Source organism: Microcebus murinus, chromosome 3 (assembly GCF_040939455.1).
Source record: "Microcebus murinus isolate Inina chromosome 3, M.murinus_Inina_mat1.0, whole genome shotgun sequence".
NCBI lineage: Eukaryota > Metazoa > Chordata > Mammalia > Primates > Cheirogaleidae > Microcebus > Microcebus murinus.
In genome coordinates, this window is record NC_134106.1 from 35423999 (window position 1) to 35441477 (window position 17479).

General features: G+C 35.6%; 1 protein-coding gene across 3 annotated transcripts in view; it reads right to left on the reverse strand.

The window, feature by feature from the left end:
• THADA (THADA armadillo repeat containing) overlaps window positions 1–17479 on the reverse strand; it is a 325009-nt gene that overhangs the window by 257168 nt on the left and 50362 nt on the right. For all 3 annotated transcript variants that reach the window (XM_076000708.1, XM_076000709.1, XM_020288594.2), the window contains one exon: window positions 9825–9934. In XM_076000708.1, coding sequence (XP_075856823.1) covers window positions 9825–9934 — 110 coding nt within the window. The remainder of the gene's footprint in view (window positions 1–9824; window positions 9935–17479) is intronic.

Here is a 17479-nt window from a genome sequence, read left to right on the forward strand (position 1 = left end):
TCTCATTTAACTTCATCTTACATCATTCTGTTCTTTAATATACCAATGACTTTTGCACTAGCTGTTCTCATTGCTTGAAAAGCTCTTCTCCAGAAAGCAGCTGCTTCTTGTCACTCAGGCCTTGGCTGAAATATTACTTAAGGAGAAAAGAGAGATTTTTCCTTAACACTGAACTTCATCCCATCAAAACACGTTTTACTATCAAATAATTTCTTATTATGTTCTCTCTTTTTTTCTTTTTAGTTTCTTATTATTTTCTATATATCCTTTAAAATAAAAGCTCCAGGCAGGAGTGGTGGCTCATGCCTATAATCCCAAAACTTTGGGAGGCCAATCTGGGAGGATCACTTGAGGCCAGGAATTTGAGACCAGCCTGAGCAACATAGCAAGACCTCATCTCTACAAAAAAAATAATAATAATAAAAATTAGCCCAGGCATAGCAGTGTACATCTTTAGTCTCAGCTATTCAGCAGACTGAGGCAGGAGGACCACCTGAGCCCAGGAGTTTGAGGTTACAGTGATCTCACCACTGCACTCCAGCCTGAGTGACAGAGTGTTTCAAAAGCAAAAATAATAATTTAAAAAAAAACCATAAAATAACGTAACATAAAATCAAATCTCCAAGTATCAACGACATACTCTCCCCTGTCCATTTCTCTATTCCCAGAACCTAGAACAGGGCCTGGCACCTGATAGGGAACTAAATAAATATTTGTTGAATAAATGAATAACATATAATTTACCAACTCCATTGAGTATGCCATTCTAACAGATCAGGTTGACAAAGAAAGAGGGGATAGTAACTAGAAAAAAAAGTATAAACAGAAGTGTTTTCCAATGACAAGAGGTACCACTGCTAGAACCAGCAGGTCATTCAGCTACTTGGTTTCCTGAAACAGGTATAAACAGATTCAGTACATCTCCAAGGTCATAGCATTCGTACAAAGTTATTTTCTACTGAAATCTCCATGTAGCCTATCAAAATTAACTGTATTAACCTAAATGCTGACAAAGAGATAATTTTTTCCCAAGATTCAAGAACAAAACCAAATATAGGCTTCAAAACCAAGTATAGTTCAGGTTCATGTAAAGTGTTATTTAATAAGGTTTGTATACTTGTGAACATGGGCAGAATTAATAAAACTATTAATATGTTTTGTATGACCAATGTTTCTGGGTTTTTGTATTTTTTTGACTTTTTTAATTATTTGTTTTTTGAGACAGGGTCTCACTCTGCTACCCAGACTAGAGTGCAGTCTATGTTGGCATCATCATAACTCACTGTAGTCTCAAACTCCTGGCTTCAAGAGATCCTCCTGAGTAGCTGGACCTACAGGACACACCACCACTCCTGGCTACTTTTTTTGTTTGGTTGTTTTTGTTTGTTTGTTTTTTGTAGAGACTAGGCCTTATTATGTTGCTCAGACTGGTCTCAAACTCCTGACTTCAAGCAATCTTCCTCCTGCCTTGGCCTCCCAAAGTGCTAGAATTATAGGTGTGAGTCTCTGTACTCTGCCTTATTTTCTTTTCTTTTTTGAGACAAGGTCTCACTCTGTTGCCTAGGCTAGAATTGCAGTGGCACAATCACAGCTCACTGTAACCTCAAACTCCTGGGCTCAAGTCATCCTCCTGTCTCAGCCTCCTGGGAAGCTGGGACTATAGGTGCATGCACTACCACATCCAGCTAGGTGAATTTTAACAATAGATATATATTTAATCCAAGGTTATAATCTTTACCCTTCTCTCTTAAAGGCTCGTTAGGCTTCAACTATTTCCTGTTTGGCTTTCAAATATATGCCTCCAGTCAGAGTGACCAACTGTCCCTATTTGCCTGGGATGAGGAATTTCCCAGAATGCTGGACCTTCCATTGATGAAAACCTGAAAGGAGTCCCAGATCATTCTATCTCCAATGCTGAACCCTCTCCCAATCTCCTAACCTGTATTTACAACTGTCTGCTCTTCTGCTACCTAGGTTGCCTCTCATCACCACCTCAAACTCAGCATGTCTAAAACATTACTCTCCCTTGCACCAGGCCTTTCTTCTTGCCTGGCTTTTTTTGTTATTGTATTCATTATTCTTCCCCTCACCCAGGATAAATACCTCAGTAAGTGAAGTTTATTTTGGTCTTTTATTTCTGCCTTATAAATTATTTAATTTACTTATCTAATCCCAAATATTAAAATGCTAGGCTGGAAATTCCTCTAAGAACAAGGTCTGTGTTTTACCAATATTTGTATTGTATTTTGCCAATATTGTATTAATGTATTTGTATAGTGCCTACCTATCACATTTCCTTATTATAAAGCAGTGGTTAATAAATTTTTGTTGAACTGCTAATCTCTGAAACACCATGAAGTCCCAGAAAAACATCTGGATTCTAGAGCTGGCTCTGTCACCAACTAGTTGTGTGGCCATGGACAAATCACTTGATTTCTCAGTGCCTAAGAATGAAAATAAAATTGTTAACAAATGCTTTGAAAATTCCATGAGACATTATTCCCTGGGTTACTGTTAAAAAGAGAGAAGGCGATGACCCTAAAATATATACGTACCAAAAGCTCCTGATGAGAATGTCCCCAAAACACCTCACTGTGGCCCCACATAAGCTTTAGTCCCTTGTTCAGGTCTTCACATGTCTGACTTAGTTCCACAGAGTAAAGTATATCTTATTTAGACCCTAGTAATTGTCTCCAGGTTCAAAATAACTCTGACCTACCACATCATACTCTCAAGGGTCAAAGAGAGCTCATCTAACACAGCATGTGGCACACAGTAGATGTTTAAGGAATCTTCTGTTGAATGATTAAATAAGGACCAACTAATGCTGGTGCTAGTTGTTGGACATTAGCTGTGCTTTCAGGTAGGCACAAAATTGAAAAACCAGGTGTAGAAAAGGGGCTGGAACTGAAAGGCTTTTCAATGGTAAAGTCGCTATGCCTATAAAAAACACAACACCCTAATCTACAGTTCTGACTATTCAATGAACTTTCGGTCTACTCCCCAGCAAGCAAAGAGTACTTTATAAGGTAGCAATTTCAAAACTTCAGAGTAGCTGATGTTTACAATAATGAGAGAATTGAGAGGTAAAAATGGAACCATACAGGGCTTCCAAGAACAATGCACCAAATCTTAGTTGTTTGTTTTGGTTCCTCATCCCTCAATCCAGGAGTCACAAGGAAAAGGGAAAAGTTCCTAAGTGAAGCAGTCCTTGGTTCTTTGTGCCAACTCCATGTAGTCACCACTCGAGCCATAGAGACCTCCAACATCCTGCTTTTGTCAGTGAATGCCTCTCCACTAAAAGAGAAGACATCCTCTTTATCTGAGAAGGCTCTTTTCTTCTATTTGACTATCATGTCAAATTTATACAAAATACAGTGTCCTTAGCCTCTGAGCACATCATAAAATTGCAAATTTCTTACAAGGGGTTCAAAGTTCATCATAAACAACTCCCTAACACTAAATGTTATTAATCTACAAAACACTCCTGTAAGATCAGTTTACCAGTTCTAAAGGAAGCTCACTAAAAATGTATCCAACTTCCCTCAATCTTTCATTCTGGAAATCCCCAGACCTTCTCAATTAGAAACTAGAAAACAGTACTGTATTATACAATGAGTAGAAATTTTTAAAAATGAAAAAAACTTTTTTTTGAATCAAAAATAAATAAAAGCTGACAGGAAAGAGTTAGGGAGTTTTGTTTATGCTAAGTGCTATATGGCCTGAACCACTACTAAAAGTAACAGAAATGAACAGGCCAGGCTATAGCTGGTGTTCCGACCTTTGTGTTGTCTTGAACAGATCACTGAAGCAAATTATTGTTTCATAAACAGATTAGTCCAACTCCTATCCATAGAGCTACCTCACTCACAGCAGATAAGTATTCTAAGATAAGCATAAAACCCGCAGACTAAAATCAAATTACTTATGCTATATACCCAACTAATTGGTCATTAGACTATTTTGTACCAATAAATCAGATTCCCTGACTACAAAGTGGCTCTCCAATTGGTTTCATCCATCCACCTATGTACAGTAACACAGAGCTAGTTTTTGTTGAGCTCCGATTAGTTATATTACTATTGTTAATTGAAAAATGTTACCTTCATTTCCTAAAACTCTTTCAAAATGGTTCTTTTCCCTAACTTAAAGTTTTTTCTGATCTCCAATTATTTCATAAGCTAAATTCTTCACTCCATTCATTCTTTGGTCAAGTATTATGTTTATTATTTCAAGATTCATGTTTATTATTTCAATTAAACTAAACACTAACAGATGTGTCTAGGAAGACTGTGTGCCTGTGTGTGCACATTTTAAAAAGGGAACATAACCCTGAAGCATGGAGAAACTTTAAGCCTGAAAAATGATTTACCCAAATGAGATCCAGTGAGAAAGCCACATATCAACAGAAGCCATCTTAACCTCCCTCACCACCATCAAATACTGCAGGCTACAACATCAGGGGGCTATTTTGAAGCCTCAGGGCAGACACGGGCAATAATAACAATGACCAAATCTAAATTGAATTACCAATCAGAGGGCCATGGGGAGAAGGGCATGATGAGTGGATTGAAAGAAGAGGTGGAAAGGATGTATCAGACAGTTGGTTCTCTTAATATTTAATACAACCATTCTCTGAGATCAAGGAGAAAAAATTAATATTAAAAACTCTAAAACTTTACTTAAAAAGCTGGAATAGAGGTTACTGAAAACAAGTTTCCTCTGCTATCATGTCTAAATGACAAAGCATTATGAGGACTTTAAAAATGAGTATTCAAATTTCCAGAAGGAAGGTAATATCTGACTCACCTATAGGAATAGGAATTAGGAATAGGCTTAAAAATAAAAATAAAAACTCACACGTCACCAACAAGTAATAAAACAAAGACACAAAGACTTAGAATTTAAACATCAAGAGACATTCTAGTTTCCCCCATCCTTTTAATATACTATAGAAATGAAAAATTAAAATGATTTTTCTTTCTATAAAGAATTAATATGGTTCCCCAGGATGATTCTTCACTTAGTTATTCTTTATTTAATTATTAACACCTCAAATAAAATTCATAGAACACTCAATGGGAAGTGTCTTAGACACATTCACCAAATGAAATGTAAATAAAAGTTTAGACAAGAATGTATATTCTTTCATTCAGAATTAAATGACATTTCCCCAAATCTCATATATTTACAGTCTATGTTTATTTTTGCTCAATTATATATTCTTTAGAGACCTAGTCTTTCATTCTCCAGAAAGGTAAAGAAAATTATTTTTTTACTATTTATTGAAATTGTTTTATGAGACAACTGAATCACTTCAATTGTTCATAAAAGGTTTTCTGTTGCACTTGAATTGTAGTAGCTATAATTAACTGATGAAAGTTTAAATATATATTTAAATTACTTTTGTGTACCATAACTATTGACAACCATGAGTCAGCACTAGTATTTTATGACAAAAACTGCTAAATGTCACCAGTTATTTTTCCCAGGCCAATAATGTGAAAATGATTGTAATTATTGTAATACATATTTATAGATTAAGCTATATTTCCTTAAGCAGAGCAATTCAAGTATATGAAGACAAAATGAAGTATCCATAAATCTCCTTTCTAGATTCAGAATTATAATCAATAATTTTGTCCCCCCCTTATAGTTATATTTTATGGTTGGACAAACAAAAGTTAGATTCTACAATTTAACACCTTAGTTTAGGATTCTGTTAATTTTCATTGAAAGAATGACTTAAAATACTAAAGTCATAAAGAATAAATGAACAAATATGAATTTCATCAGAAACTTGAATTTAGAGTTACAACTTTAATGCACTTAACTACTCCAATCAAAAGCTTAGGCAGGTAATTATACACAGGCAGGTAATTGTGTTTTTTAAAGAGTATGAATATTTTGTCAAATTCTAAAGAGAATGCATTATATAAGAAAATCAGAAAGATTATAGAAAATTAACTCAACATACTGTTTGTACATGTGTGAACTGCAAGTGTTCCTTTCAAAAGATTCCCAGAAGAAAGAATAGTGTTTCTCATCCCTATTTATTCTTAGATGATTGTTTAATAGTGAAGTCAGTTTATATTTGAAGACATTTTGAATAATCCTATTAAAAACCAACTCAAACAATGTGGCTCATGTTTAACTCTTCGGTTATTTATCCATTAATCTCTCTAAGTGCTTCCTTCCTTAACACAGCTGTAGTTCAGGAGGTGGCCAGCAGTTGGCCTCCATTTCTGTGGATTTTCATGAACACCCAGATTTCTTTTTGCAAACTTTTTAAATGTTGTATGCCTAAACAACATTTTTATAACTTAAGAGCTCATAAAAAGCTTTCAAAAGTAGTCCAAAAGAAACAAATTTTCTTTTAAAAATAAAAACCAAACAAAAGGAAGCCACACACACTGTAAAGATGTTCTCTGCAAAACATTCTGTTCAGCAGATTTGAAATGTCTACAAAGGGATCAAGAACCACTAGGTTTGTTAGCAACAGTTAAGAACTCATAATAGGTTGGTTAAAAGCCAATAGTGACAGCCATGAGGAAATCTTTGGAATAGACTAGGACTGGCTGAGATACCAGGCACTGGGCCTTCCCTAGTCTTCCCATTCCATTTATTTGGAATGCCTTCAACTGTACCACTCAACCAATTGTTCAAAAGTCTCAGTGCTTAGTCCTCTGTTCTTTTCTCCTTTTATTCTCCCCCCTAAACACTGCAATCCTACTAACTATGATGTTTACAGAGACAGCTCATAAATCTACATCTCTGTTTCAGTTATATCACCCAAATTAATCCCCTATCTCCAACAGCTAACTGAAATATTTCCACCAGGATATGCCATCATTATCTCATGCTCAACACATACAAAACGAACTTATTTATCTTTATCAAACCAATTCTCTCTTTCAGTTTTCTTGGCTTTGTTAACATCAATCCCATTTTTTTGGTGACCAAGACTCAAAACCACAGGAGCAACCGTGAACTTCCTGTTAACCTCTATCACTCACATTCAATCGGTTCATGAGGCAGATTGCATTTTTCAAAGATGGCCACCACATTATCTCTCATCCACATGTACAATTACAATATGATCTTGCCAATTTGCTATCAAAAGGTGGATTGAACCTGGGCTGGTCTAAAGACTCACTTATAACCAAAGGAATATGACTGAAACAATGCCATAAGCCTTCCAAGGCTAGGTCAGAAAAGACTATACAGCTTCTTCTTGGTTCTCTTGGAATCCTCCCTCTAGGGGAAGCCTGCAGCCATAGAAGAATTTCAACTACCTCAAGACTGTTATGCTAAGTGAGAGGCCACATGTGTAGTCCCAACTAGGCCCAGTGTTCTAGCTATCCTCACTAAGGTGTCATAAATGTGAGTGAAACTGTCTTGGATCCTTTGTGACCAGTTCATCTGCCAGTTGAATGCCACCAACTGAACTCAATTAAATACCCTGAGAAGAATCGTCCAGCCGAGCCCTGCCCTAATTCTTAACACTTATTCTTAACCCTAATTCTTAATAAAATCATGAAATGTAATAAAATGTGTTCATGGCTTTCCTTCTAGGCATTCAATATATCATGTCTGGAATTGTTAGTATTAATACATGGGGCCAAATGTTAACTAAAACACATCTTTGTCTCCACTCCCAGAGCCATCATCAAAAAGGAAGCCTTCATCATCTTAGATCTAGACTGTTACAACTGATTCCAGGTTCTCCTCACTATAATTTGTCATTACAATCTATCTAACCTAAAACTTCCAACCAAAAAACTACTTTTATGCCACCAACCCCACAACCAACATCAATCTCATAATGCTTTATAACTGTAGGAAATTCTAAATGCAAAAGGGTCTTCATAAATATCCATTTTATTTGAGCCATACAGCAAAAGCAAGAGATCTGCCAATACAGCAAATATTCTTATCCTCACTTTAGAGATCAAGAAAGATATCAAAGACTAAGAGGTTAATTTTTGTACAATCTCACAGTGAATAAATGGAATGGATATACACAGAACTAAAAGCTTGAGTCACAGATTACTGCTATTTCTCTAATGCCTCCTATGATCCATTTCGATCAGTATGTTTGCTGTCTCTCTCCATCCTGAATATAGCAATCTACTCCTTTTGTTTTCACTCTCTGCTGTTCCTATAGAATTTGTAAATTTTACCCAAAATTCGACAGTTTTATCTTATTCCAGTGTGTTGGTCTTATGTTCCAGGGTGGTATTCAGTCAACACACACCCAGACAGTGATGCTGGGTGCTTAAAGCCAGTGTCTGTTCTGGCCAGTCAGTGCTCACGTCATTTCTTTTGTTAAATATGATGAATTTCATCTCTGCTTATTTCCCAAATTAAACCATAAGCTTTTTAAAAACAGGAATCTTGTCTTATAAAAAAAGTATTATATCTTCCGGCCGGGCACAGTGGCTCACACGTATAATCCTAGCACTCTAGGAGGCCCAGGCAGGTGGATCGCTCAAGGTCAGGAGTTCGAAACCAGCCTGAGCAAGAGCAAGACCCCATCTCTACTAAAAAAAATAGAAAGAAATTAATTAGACAACTAAAAATATATAGAAAAAAACAGCTGGGCATGGTGGTGCATGCCTGTAATCCCAGCTAATCGGGAGGCTGAGGCAGAAGGATCACTTGAGCCCAGGAGTTTGAGATTGCTGTGAGCTAGGCTGACATCACGGCACCCTAGCCTGGGCAACAGAGCAAGACGCTGTCTCAAAAAAAGTATTATATCTTCCAAACCAAGCACAGTACTAAGCACACATCTAATATTCAATATATATTTGTTAACTGATTTGAAGGGAATGGAGTGTATGCTATGTTGTGAGAAAAATATATTCATAAGTCATGTCTACACTAGAAACAAAGAGTTGAAAAGATAAAATATTTTCATGGTCAGCAGTCTAATGTCAGGGACATTTTTTTAAAGTATCATTTAAAGACATTTTGTGCAGCTCATAACTGCCAAAATGTTTTATAAGTGTTTTTACCAGGAGTGTGAAAAAAAAAAGTTTCAAAAATATTCAAGGAATAAATGTCTTGAAAGCCCAAAATAAAATGTTTGCTAAGGCTACAAGGCTGGCAGAACTCTGCTTCATTTCAAAAAGTTTCCAGGCAATGGAAATGTTTTCCTGGAAAATACTACCTTTTATTTAGAGAACACTTGACATGAACACTTAGTCATTAAGTAATTTAAGGTTTCCTCACAAGCTCTTTAGAGGAAATCTGTTATATGAATGAATGAAATTATCAGTAACTATAATGTAAAAAAAAATACATTTGGTGAAATATATTAAATTTATCTAAGTACTTTTCCAAGTAAGAGGAAAAAAATCTTGTAATTCTTCGCCTACTTGTTGTTCTTTTAAATTTTTCTATAAGATAAAATTACAAAGAAAAGAGAAAATCCTCAAGTGTTTCTTCCTGAAGTGTAACACGTACAACTCCAAAAAACTGCAGGGCTTATTTTATTTGAAATGCCAAGTAATTTTCAAACAAACATAATGTTTATTTCATCCAATGAAAAGAAATAGTAATTTCAAAGTTATTTTTAGCAAAATCTTTGAGTTTTCTTCAAATCACCTTTCAATGAGAGAGCAACTCTGTTTAGACATTTCACTCAATCATCTGCAGTAAATCATACAATGAAACCTAAGAAAATAATTTCTTCTAAGATTTTTGTAGCCAACCAAGTCTGATCCTTTTAAACATCAATAGACACAACTAAATTCTACTCCAAGCATATGGTTTGTACATTTAGTCTTTTCAAAATGTACACAAAAGGATATCTGTTTTACCTGTTTAGTATTTCAGTGAGTTTCACAAAACCAGTATAAGCCAGTTCAAATGCTCCTCTGTGCCTGGACTGTAAAAGGTGTTGTTTAAAGTAATCTCCTATTTCTTTTACCTTAAAAAAAAAATCAAAAAGAAACACTGAATTTATGCTTATATTTATGGATATATTTATATCGGGAATATCATTTGGAACCCAGGTCCATCCAGTTAGCACCATGTAACAGGTAATGTTTTAAGCATTTTTATAACATCTCATTTAATCCTCACAATAATTCCATGAAACAAATACTATCATTAACCCTACTTCACAATGGGGAAACTGAGGCCCAGAAAGACTAAGAAACTTATCCAAAGTCACACAGCAAGAAAGCAGTGTGCTCCCATATGACCCATGCAGTCTGGCTCTAGAGTCAACCATTTGCACCCACTGCATTAGAACTGCCTCCCTCTGCTAGCTTCACAAACCTCAGTGTGTCGTTTGTTAGCTCAATCATTAAACCCCAACAGCAAACTACACAAAATGACAACATTTATACACATAGGTCTAGGTGAATAATTAGCATTTTTTCCCTCTTTCTAAATTTTTTTATTGTGGTAAAACGTATGTAACAAAATTTACCATTTTAACCATTTTTAAGTGTACAGTTGAGTGGCATTAAGGACATTCACACTGTTGTGCAACCATCACCGTCATGCATTTACAAAAATTTTTCATCTGCCTAAACGGAAACTCCATACCTATTAAACAGTAACTCCTACACATAAATGTTAATGATAATACAAGATTTACCATAAAGGGCCTTCTGAAAAACTAATAGGCTTCACTCTGAGTCAGAACTGTGGAATTTGCCAGAATGCCACCCAATCCTACATGTTGTCTTTCTCCACGTAAGACTAGACAAATAACAAACATGACCATTAATTTTATTTTTATATTTTTTACAGATGGGGGTCTTGCTATGTTTCCCAGGCTAGAGTGCAGTGGCTATTCACAGACACAATCCAGCACACTACAGTCTCCAACTCCTGGGCTCAAGCAATCCTCTTGCCTTAGCCTCAGAGTAGCTGGGAATACAGGCATGCACCACCATAGCCAGCCAGACTATTTATTTTAAAGAAAACTGACAATTCACTTTTCATTAACATTTTGAATAGTATTAACCATTAGGCTGATTGAGCTTTTATACCATTAGATTTGGTAGTTACTGAATTTAGAAAATCAGGTTTTATATAAAACTCAGGAGCAAAGCTAGAATAAACTATCACTTTATCCAGGTCTCCCCAGCAGATCACAGTATGGTGAAAGGCAAGCTGTCCCAAAATATCTCCAATATGCTTACCTAAAAACACCTTCTACCTCAGCATAAGGATTAGTGTTCTGCACACATTACAGATGATAACTGTAGGAAGAGTAGTTAAACATTGGACATGGGCAAGTATCTCAGATTTTTTATTTATAAACTGGGGATGATACCAGTACTCAGCACACAGGTTGTTGTATTAAAATGAGTTAATAAATTGGAAAGATGAGAGCAGGCCCATAACCTATAATTCAAATCATTTCAATATGAGTTATGTCTGGGGTTCTAAATACATGAAAAGTAAAGATATAATCCATATTCAAAGTATATCTGATTATAAAGACATAATCGGTGATATATTTAGGGAAACAAGAATCAGTTAAGAGACCAACAAAGAACCAGAAAAGTAGTATATAATGGATTTTTTTAAAAAATTCTAATTCTTAAGTATCCCAAAGAATGACAGGTCACAGTCTTCAGCTACAGTTCTCCTATAAAGACCTGATGATATGTCTCATTTTAACATTTTTTAAAGGCCATGTACTACTAGTTGTCAAATTCCAAAGTCAGGATAAGCTTTATTTTATGCTCAATATGACAATTTCAGAGTATACCTTGAACAGAATTATCAATGCTTAAATTGGAATTCAACCCCCAAAATAGGTCTGAAGCTCGATAATCCTACTAAATAAGGACCAGAAGAAGCACCAGTGAGCTAACTTGTAATGACTATTATTTCTATTATTAGAGAAATAAAAGAAGATTTATAAGGTGTTTCAGGTCATAGAAAATAAAAACAGAAAGTCATACAGATTTGGTCTAACTTCCTTAATTTTTTTACCCAAAATGTTATAGATATTAAAACATACTTCAGGAAAACATAAACATTACTGACAAAGTGCTTCTCTGTAGACTTACAACCATTCACAATCTATTCCTTAGGCAAAGATCAGATTTTCATTGCTTCCTTTATCCTAACTCCCTTCAAAGGAGCCTAAACTAAAAAGCATATAATAAAATCAAAGACCTCAGAAGTGTGATCAGTGGGTGGTCTTCTCTAGGGTGGACTTCAACCCTAAGTAATCCTGGCCTCAGAAAACATTACAATATTCTCAGGACAAAAATGAGATGTAGACAGTTTTTCCTCATTTCATGTGGCACTTAATCTCCCAAAAACCTCACATAGGTAGTACTCAGGCTTATTATGAACCTTTCCCATGGAAGAGAGTATAAAATTCCTATTAACCAGACAACAAGTATTTCTTTAGCACCCTGTAAAATGCTTAGCAGCTTAATGATGGGGTAGACAGAGAAGATGAAAACAAGATGTGTGTCCTCAGTAGGCTTTCAGTTTAGTTTGGCAAAGAAAATCAATATATTGGGTTGTACCCATTTGAAGCACAATAATCTCAAGAAATGAAAGATACTTCTGCACTAGAATAATGAGAAGACTTCATGTTCAGACCTTGAACAGGATATACAATACTTGGGTGGACCAAAATGAAAGAGAGTAGTTAACATGAGTAAAGGCTGGGAGACCAGAATGAATGAACAAACATTTATTAAGTACCTGCCCCCTGCCAGACACTTGGCTAGGTCTTTTTATATGAATGAATGACTATACACAGCCAAGGGTTCGGAGATCTGGCTGGATGACCTTGAGGTTTCATGCTAGAAAACAGTGACATTAAGGCTGCAAGGTAGGGATGAACCCAATTACAAAGGGTAGGAGGAGTCAGCAGGGCAGCTTGGTCTAGGAGCAGCTAAAGAGAGAGGAAGGACCATGTTGATACATTGATAATCAGGCTATAGGGAACAGATTTGACTCCAACCACTCATAAACTTGATAGCAATAAAATCAGAAACAGATTTTTACATTTAATTTTTAAAATGAAAAAGTCTTCTGAAAACTCTAACTCAATTGCCTTTGCATTAGATATCATTGAGCTCCTATTTAAAGCTCACAAAAAGCTTTCTTTTTGGATAATGTCTTCACAAAATAATGTATAGCAATCAGATCAGGGTAATTAGCATATCCATCATCTCAAACATTTATCATTTCTTTGTGCTAGGAACATTCAATTTCCTACTTCTAGGCTATTTGAAACTATATGCTATTGTTAACAATAGTCATCCTACAATGATATAGAACACTAGAACTTATTTTTCTTATCTAGCTGTAATTTTATGTCTTTTAACAAATATCTCCCTATCTCACCCTCTCCCCCTACCCTTCCCAGCCTCTAGTATCCTCTTATTCTACTTTTAACTTACATGAGATCAACTTTTTTTAGCTTCCACATGAGGGAGAACATGCAGTGTTTTAACTTTCTGTTCCTGTCTTAGTTCACTTAGCATAATGTCCTCCAATTCCATCCATGTGGCCATGAATGACCATTCTTTTTGTGGCTTAATAGTATTACATGGGGAGTAGGGGGGGAGTGAGTGTGTGTGTGTGTGTGTGTGTGTGTGTGTGTGTGTGTGTGTGTGTGTGTATCACATTTTCTTTAACCATTCATCTGTTGTTGGACACCTAAGTTGATTCCATATCTTGGGTACTGTGAATAGTGCTACAATAAACATGGCGATGCAGATGTCTCTTCAATATACTGATTTCCTTGCTTTTGGATAAATGCTCAGTGTAGTGGACTGCTGGATCATATGGTAGTTCTATTTGTAGTTTTTTAAGGACCCTCCATACTATTCTCCATAGTGGCCATACTAGTTTATACTTCCACCAACAGCATATAAGAGTTCCCTCTTGTCCACATTCTCACCAGTATTTGCCGTTTTTCCTCTTTTTGATAACAGCCACTTAAAGTGGGGTGAGATTAATACCTCATTGTGGTTTTGATTTGCATTACCTTGATGATTAGTAATGCGCATTTTTCATATATTTGTTGGACATTTCTTTTGAGAAATGTCTGTTCAGATTATTTACCCATTTTTTAAGTCAAATTATTTGGTTTTTCACTGTTGAGATGTTTGAGTCCCTTGTGTATTCTGAATATTAATCACCTGTCAGATATTTTCTCCTATTTGGCAGATTGTCTTTTCACTCTGTTGTTTACTTCCTTTGCTGTACAAAAGCTTTTTAGTTTGACATAACCCCACTGTTTATTTTTGGTTTTGTTCCCTGTGCTTTTAAGATCTTATTAATAAAATCTTTTCCCAGACCAACAATGTCTTGAAGCATTTCCCCAATGTTTTCTTCTAGTAGTTTTACAGTTTTAGATCTTAGATTTAAGTCTTCAATCCATTTTTAGTTGATTTTTGTATAGGATGAGAGGTGGGGGCCTAGTTTCACTCTTCTGCATATGGATACCTTATTTTTCTAATATCATTTATTGAAGAGATGGTCCTTTCTCCAACGAACATTCTTGGTGCTTCTGTCGAAAATCAGTTGGCTGTAGATACACGGATTAATTTCTGGGTTCTCTAATCTGTTCCCTTGGTCTATGTGTCTGTTTTCATGCCAATACTATGCTGTTTTGGTTACTTCAATCTTGTAGTATATTTTGAAGTCTGGCAGTTTGATGCCTCCAACAAAATAATTTTTTTTTTTTTTTTTTGAGACAGACAGAGTCTCACTTTGTTGCCCAGGCTAGAGTGAGTGCCGTGGCGTCAGCCTAGCTCACAGCAACCTCAAAATCCTGGGCTCAAGCAATCCTGCTGCCTCAGCCTCCCGAGTAGCTGGGACTACAGGTATGTGCCACCATGCCCGGCTAATTTTTTGTGTATATTTTTAGCTGGCCAATTAATTTCTTTCCATTTATAGTAGAGACGGGGTCTCACTCTTGCTCAGGCTGGTTTCGAACTCCTGAACTCGAGCAATCCGCCCGCCTCGGCCTCCCAGAGAGCTAGGATTACAGGCGTGAGCCACCGCGCCCGGCCCAAAATAATTTTTAATAAGCAATATACATCTTGGTATTTTTTAAAGGAAATTAAGGTAAAAATGAAAAAACAAGACACTGATTTCTGTTCTTAAAATCAAATTCTATTTATTGTCTTTTTAAAACTAGTATATCCTGCTTCTAACTTTTCATAAAATCTAACTCTATAAGGAAATTAACATGTTTTATGGATTCACAGGTACAAATTTCCTGTGAGGACAGCTACATGCCATGTCTCCAAGCATCTATATTCATCAACAGAGTAATTAAGGGAACAATGCTCATCCAGAGCATAAAATCCACAAAAGATGGATGTAAATACATTTCAATTTACCTTTCATCTACATAAGGTAAATTTTTAAAACGTATTACTAACACAAGGTAATTAAACAACACAGTTCCTTCACCTATAAAATGGAGCTATAACTAGACAGAATTTCACAGGATTATTGTGAGAAATAGAAGAGATTATACATTTCAGTGTTTAGCAGAGTGCCTGGCACAAAGTAGAATTCAGTAAAGGTCCATTTTTATTTTTATTTATTTATTTTTATTTTCTCACTACTATAAAGTAGTAAGACTTAATCTCTAAGATTTAATTTAAATTCTGACTCTAAGATACAGTTACTTCTAATTTCACTTTGTTTAAATGTGATGTTGTACAAAAGTTTCCACTTCAGTAAAATAATGTTTTAAACTGTCCACTGTCCACCATGGTGGATTTCTTACTAACACACTTGGGATTTCTTCAAAGCACAAACATCATTCTCCTACATAACAACAAAAGTAATACTTTCTGATATTCAGACATCATCTTACCAGAATGTTTATTCTTTGCTTTCTAGCAAATTCTCAACCATGAGCCATTTTAACTGTTGTTCTTTAGTCTCACTTTTAAAAAAATGAATTTCTGTCTTGTATCCCCTATTATATTTCTAAACCCTTTGAAGTCAGAGAAGCACATATTATATACTGCTTTATGTTTCCACAATATCCTTGTAGTAAGACGGTCAATAAGTAGGTGACTAAATGATGTAGTTATATGTTCAACTTCATTTCAAACCTTAAAAATGGTAACTTGCATCCAGCACAATTCAATGCTATTCATAATTTCTAAAAAATAAACTTAGCAAAATAAAATACAAAAGGAAATTTAAGACTTATGAATTTTAATAAATATATATCCCATTTGTAGTCCATTACAGAAAATCTAAAACAGCAACAAAAGTCAGAGGGAATGAATCAACACAGTGAGCCCTGTACATCATGAAAGTTACAACAGAATCTAAAGTAGGAGTTTAAAAAATAGCAAATTTCTAACAGTTGGAAATTATTTTTATTCAAGTCATTTCTATGGCAATAATTACTAGAAGGGGGAAAGTGGGTATGAAAAATCTACCCAGAAGTTACTTTTTAGGAATGTTGGGGGAAATATATAAACATAAGTTGATATAGCACTCCAGGTAGAGGAAGTTGTTTTAAAAAATCAGTAGGCACTGGGTATCAGATATCCCATGGAAAGATGACCAAAAAATGTAACAAGCAAAAGCTCTACATCAGCAAAACATCAAGCTTGAAACTTCAACACACACCAACTAGTCAGGAAGTTGCGAGATAAGGTTGTGTGCGCTGCTCACTCTTGAAGGGTCTCCACTTACATCCCTCAAAGCTGGTTTTATCTCTGCCTCTTGTACAGGGACATTATGAAAGAACCTTTCATTATGTGACTACAGTGCAGGAGCAAAGTCAGATGTGCCTCTGAATGAACATATTCTCCTCTTGGAGAAACTGGTGAGAGTACAGTGCTTCACAAGAAGTGATCAAGGGAAATGAATCATTTGCTAAAAAGTTCAGTAGCAAGTCATCTTACTGTCCTGTTGCTTGCAAAACTTTTCCTGAGTACTGGAAATAGGGAAAATTAAATTTATAGAAAAATTAAATGAGCAGTTTAGAACAAAGGCAGCACTGTGCCATGTCAGAACACAGGCTGGGAAGGAGAAGAATCGGGTTCCTGTCCCAGAGCTGCCACAAACCACCTTTGTGATCTTGGGCAAACCAGGTGACATCCAAGGGCTTCAGCTTCCTCTTATTCAAGGAAGCTGGATAATATCATCTCTATGATATTTCCAGCTCTAATCACTTGAGAATATAGCACTGAAAACTCAGAATTACAAAGAAGTACCAGTTCTTATACAGCAACAAAAATCCCCAAACTGTAATCTCACTACCTGCTATAGATTATACTCATATAGGTGGGATTTAAGTGACCACCCCTTTAAATAAAGGGCTGTAAAATCAGGATAGTATTCAAGGAACTGAGCTACAAAAGAAATATTCCCTGTCTTCTACATTCGAGCCACCAAATTTCAAATTATAATAGAACTCTATTACTTTTTCAAGAGTGAAGGGGGATTGGACAAAAGTAACAGGCTAAATATCAGTATTTTAAGCTACATGAAATAG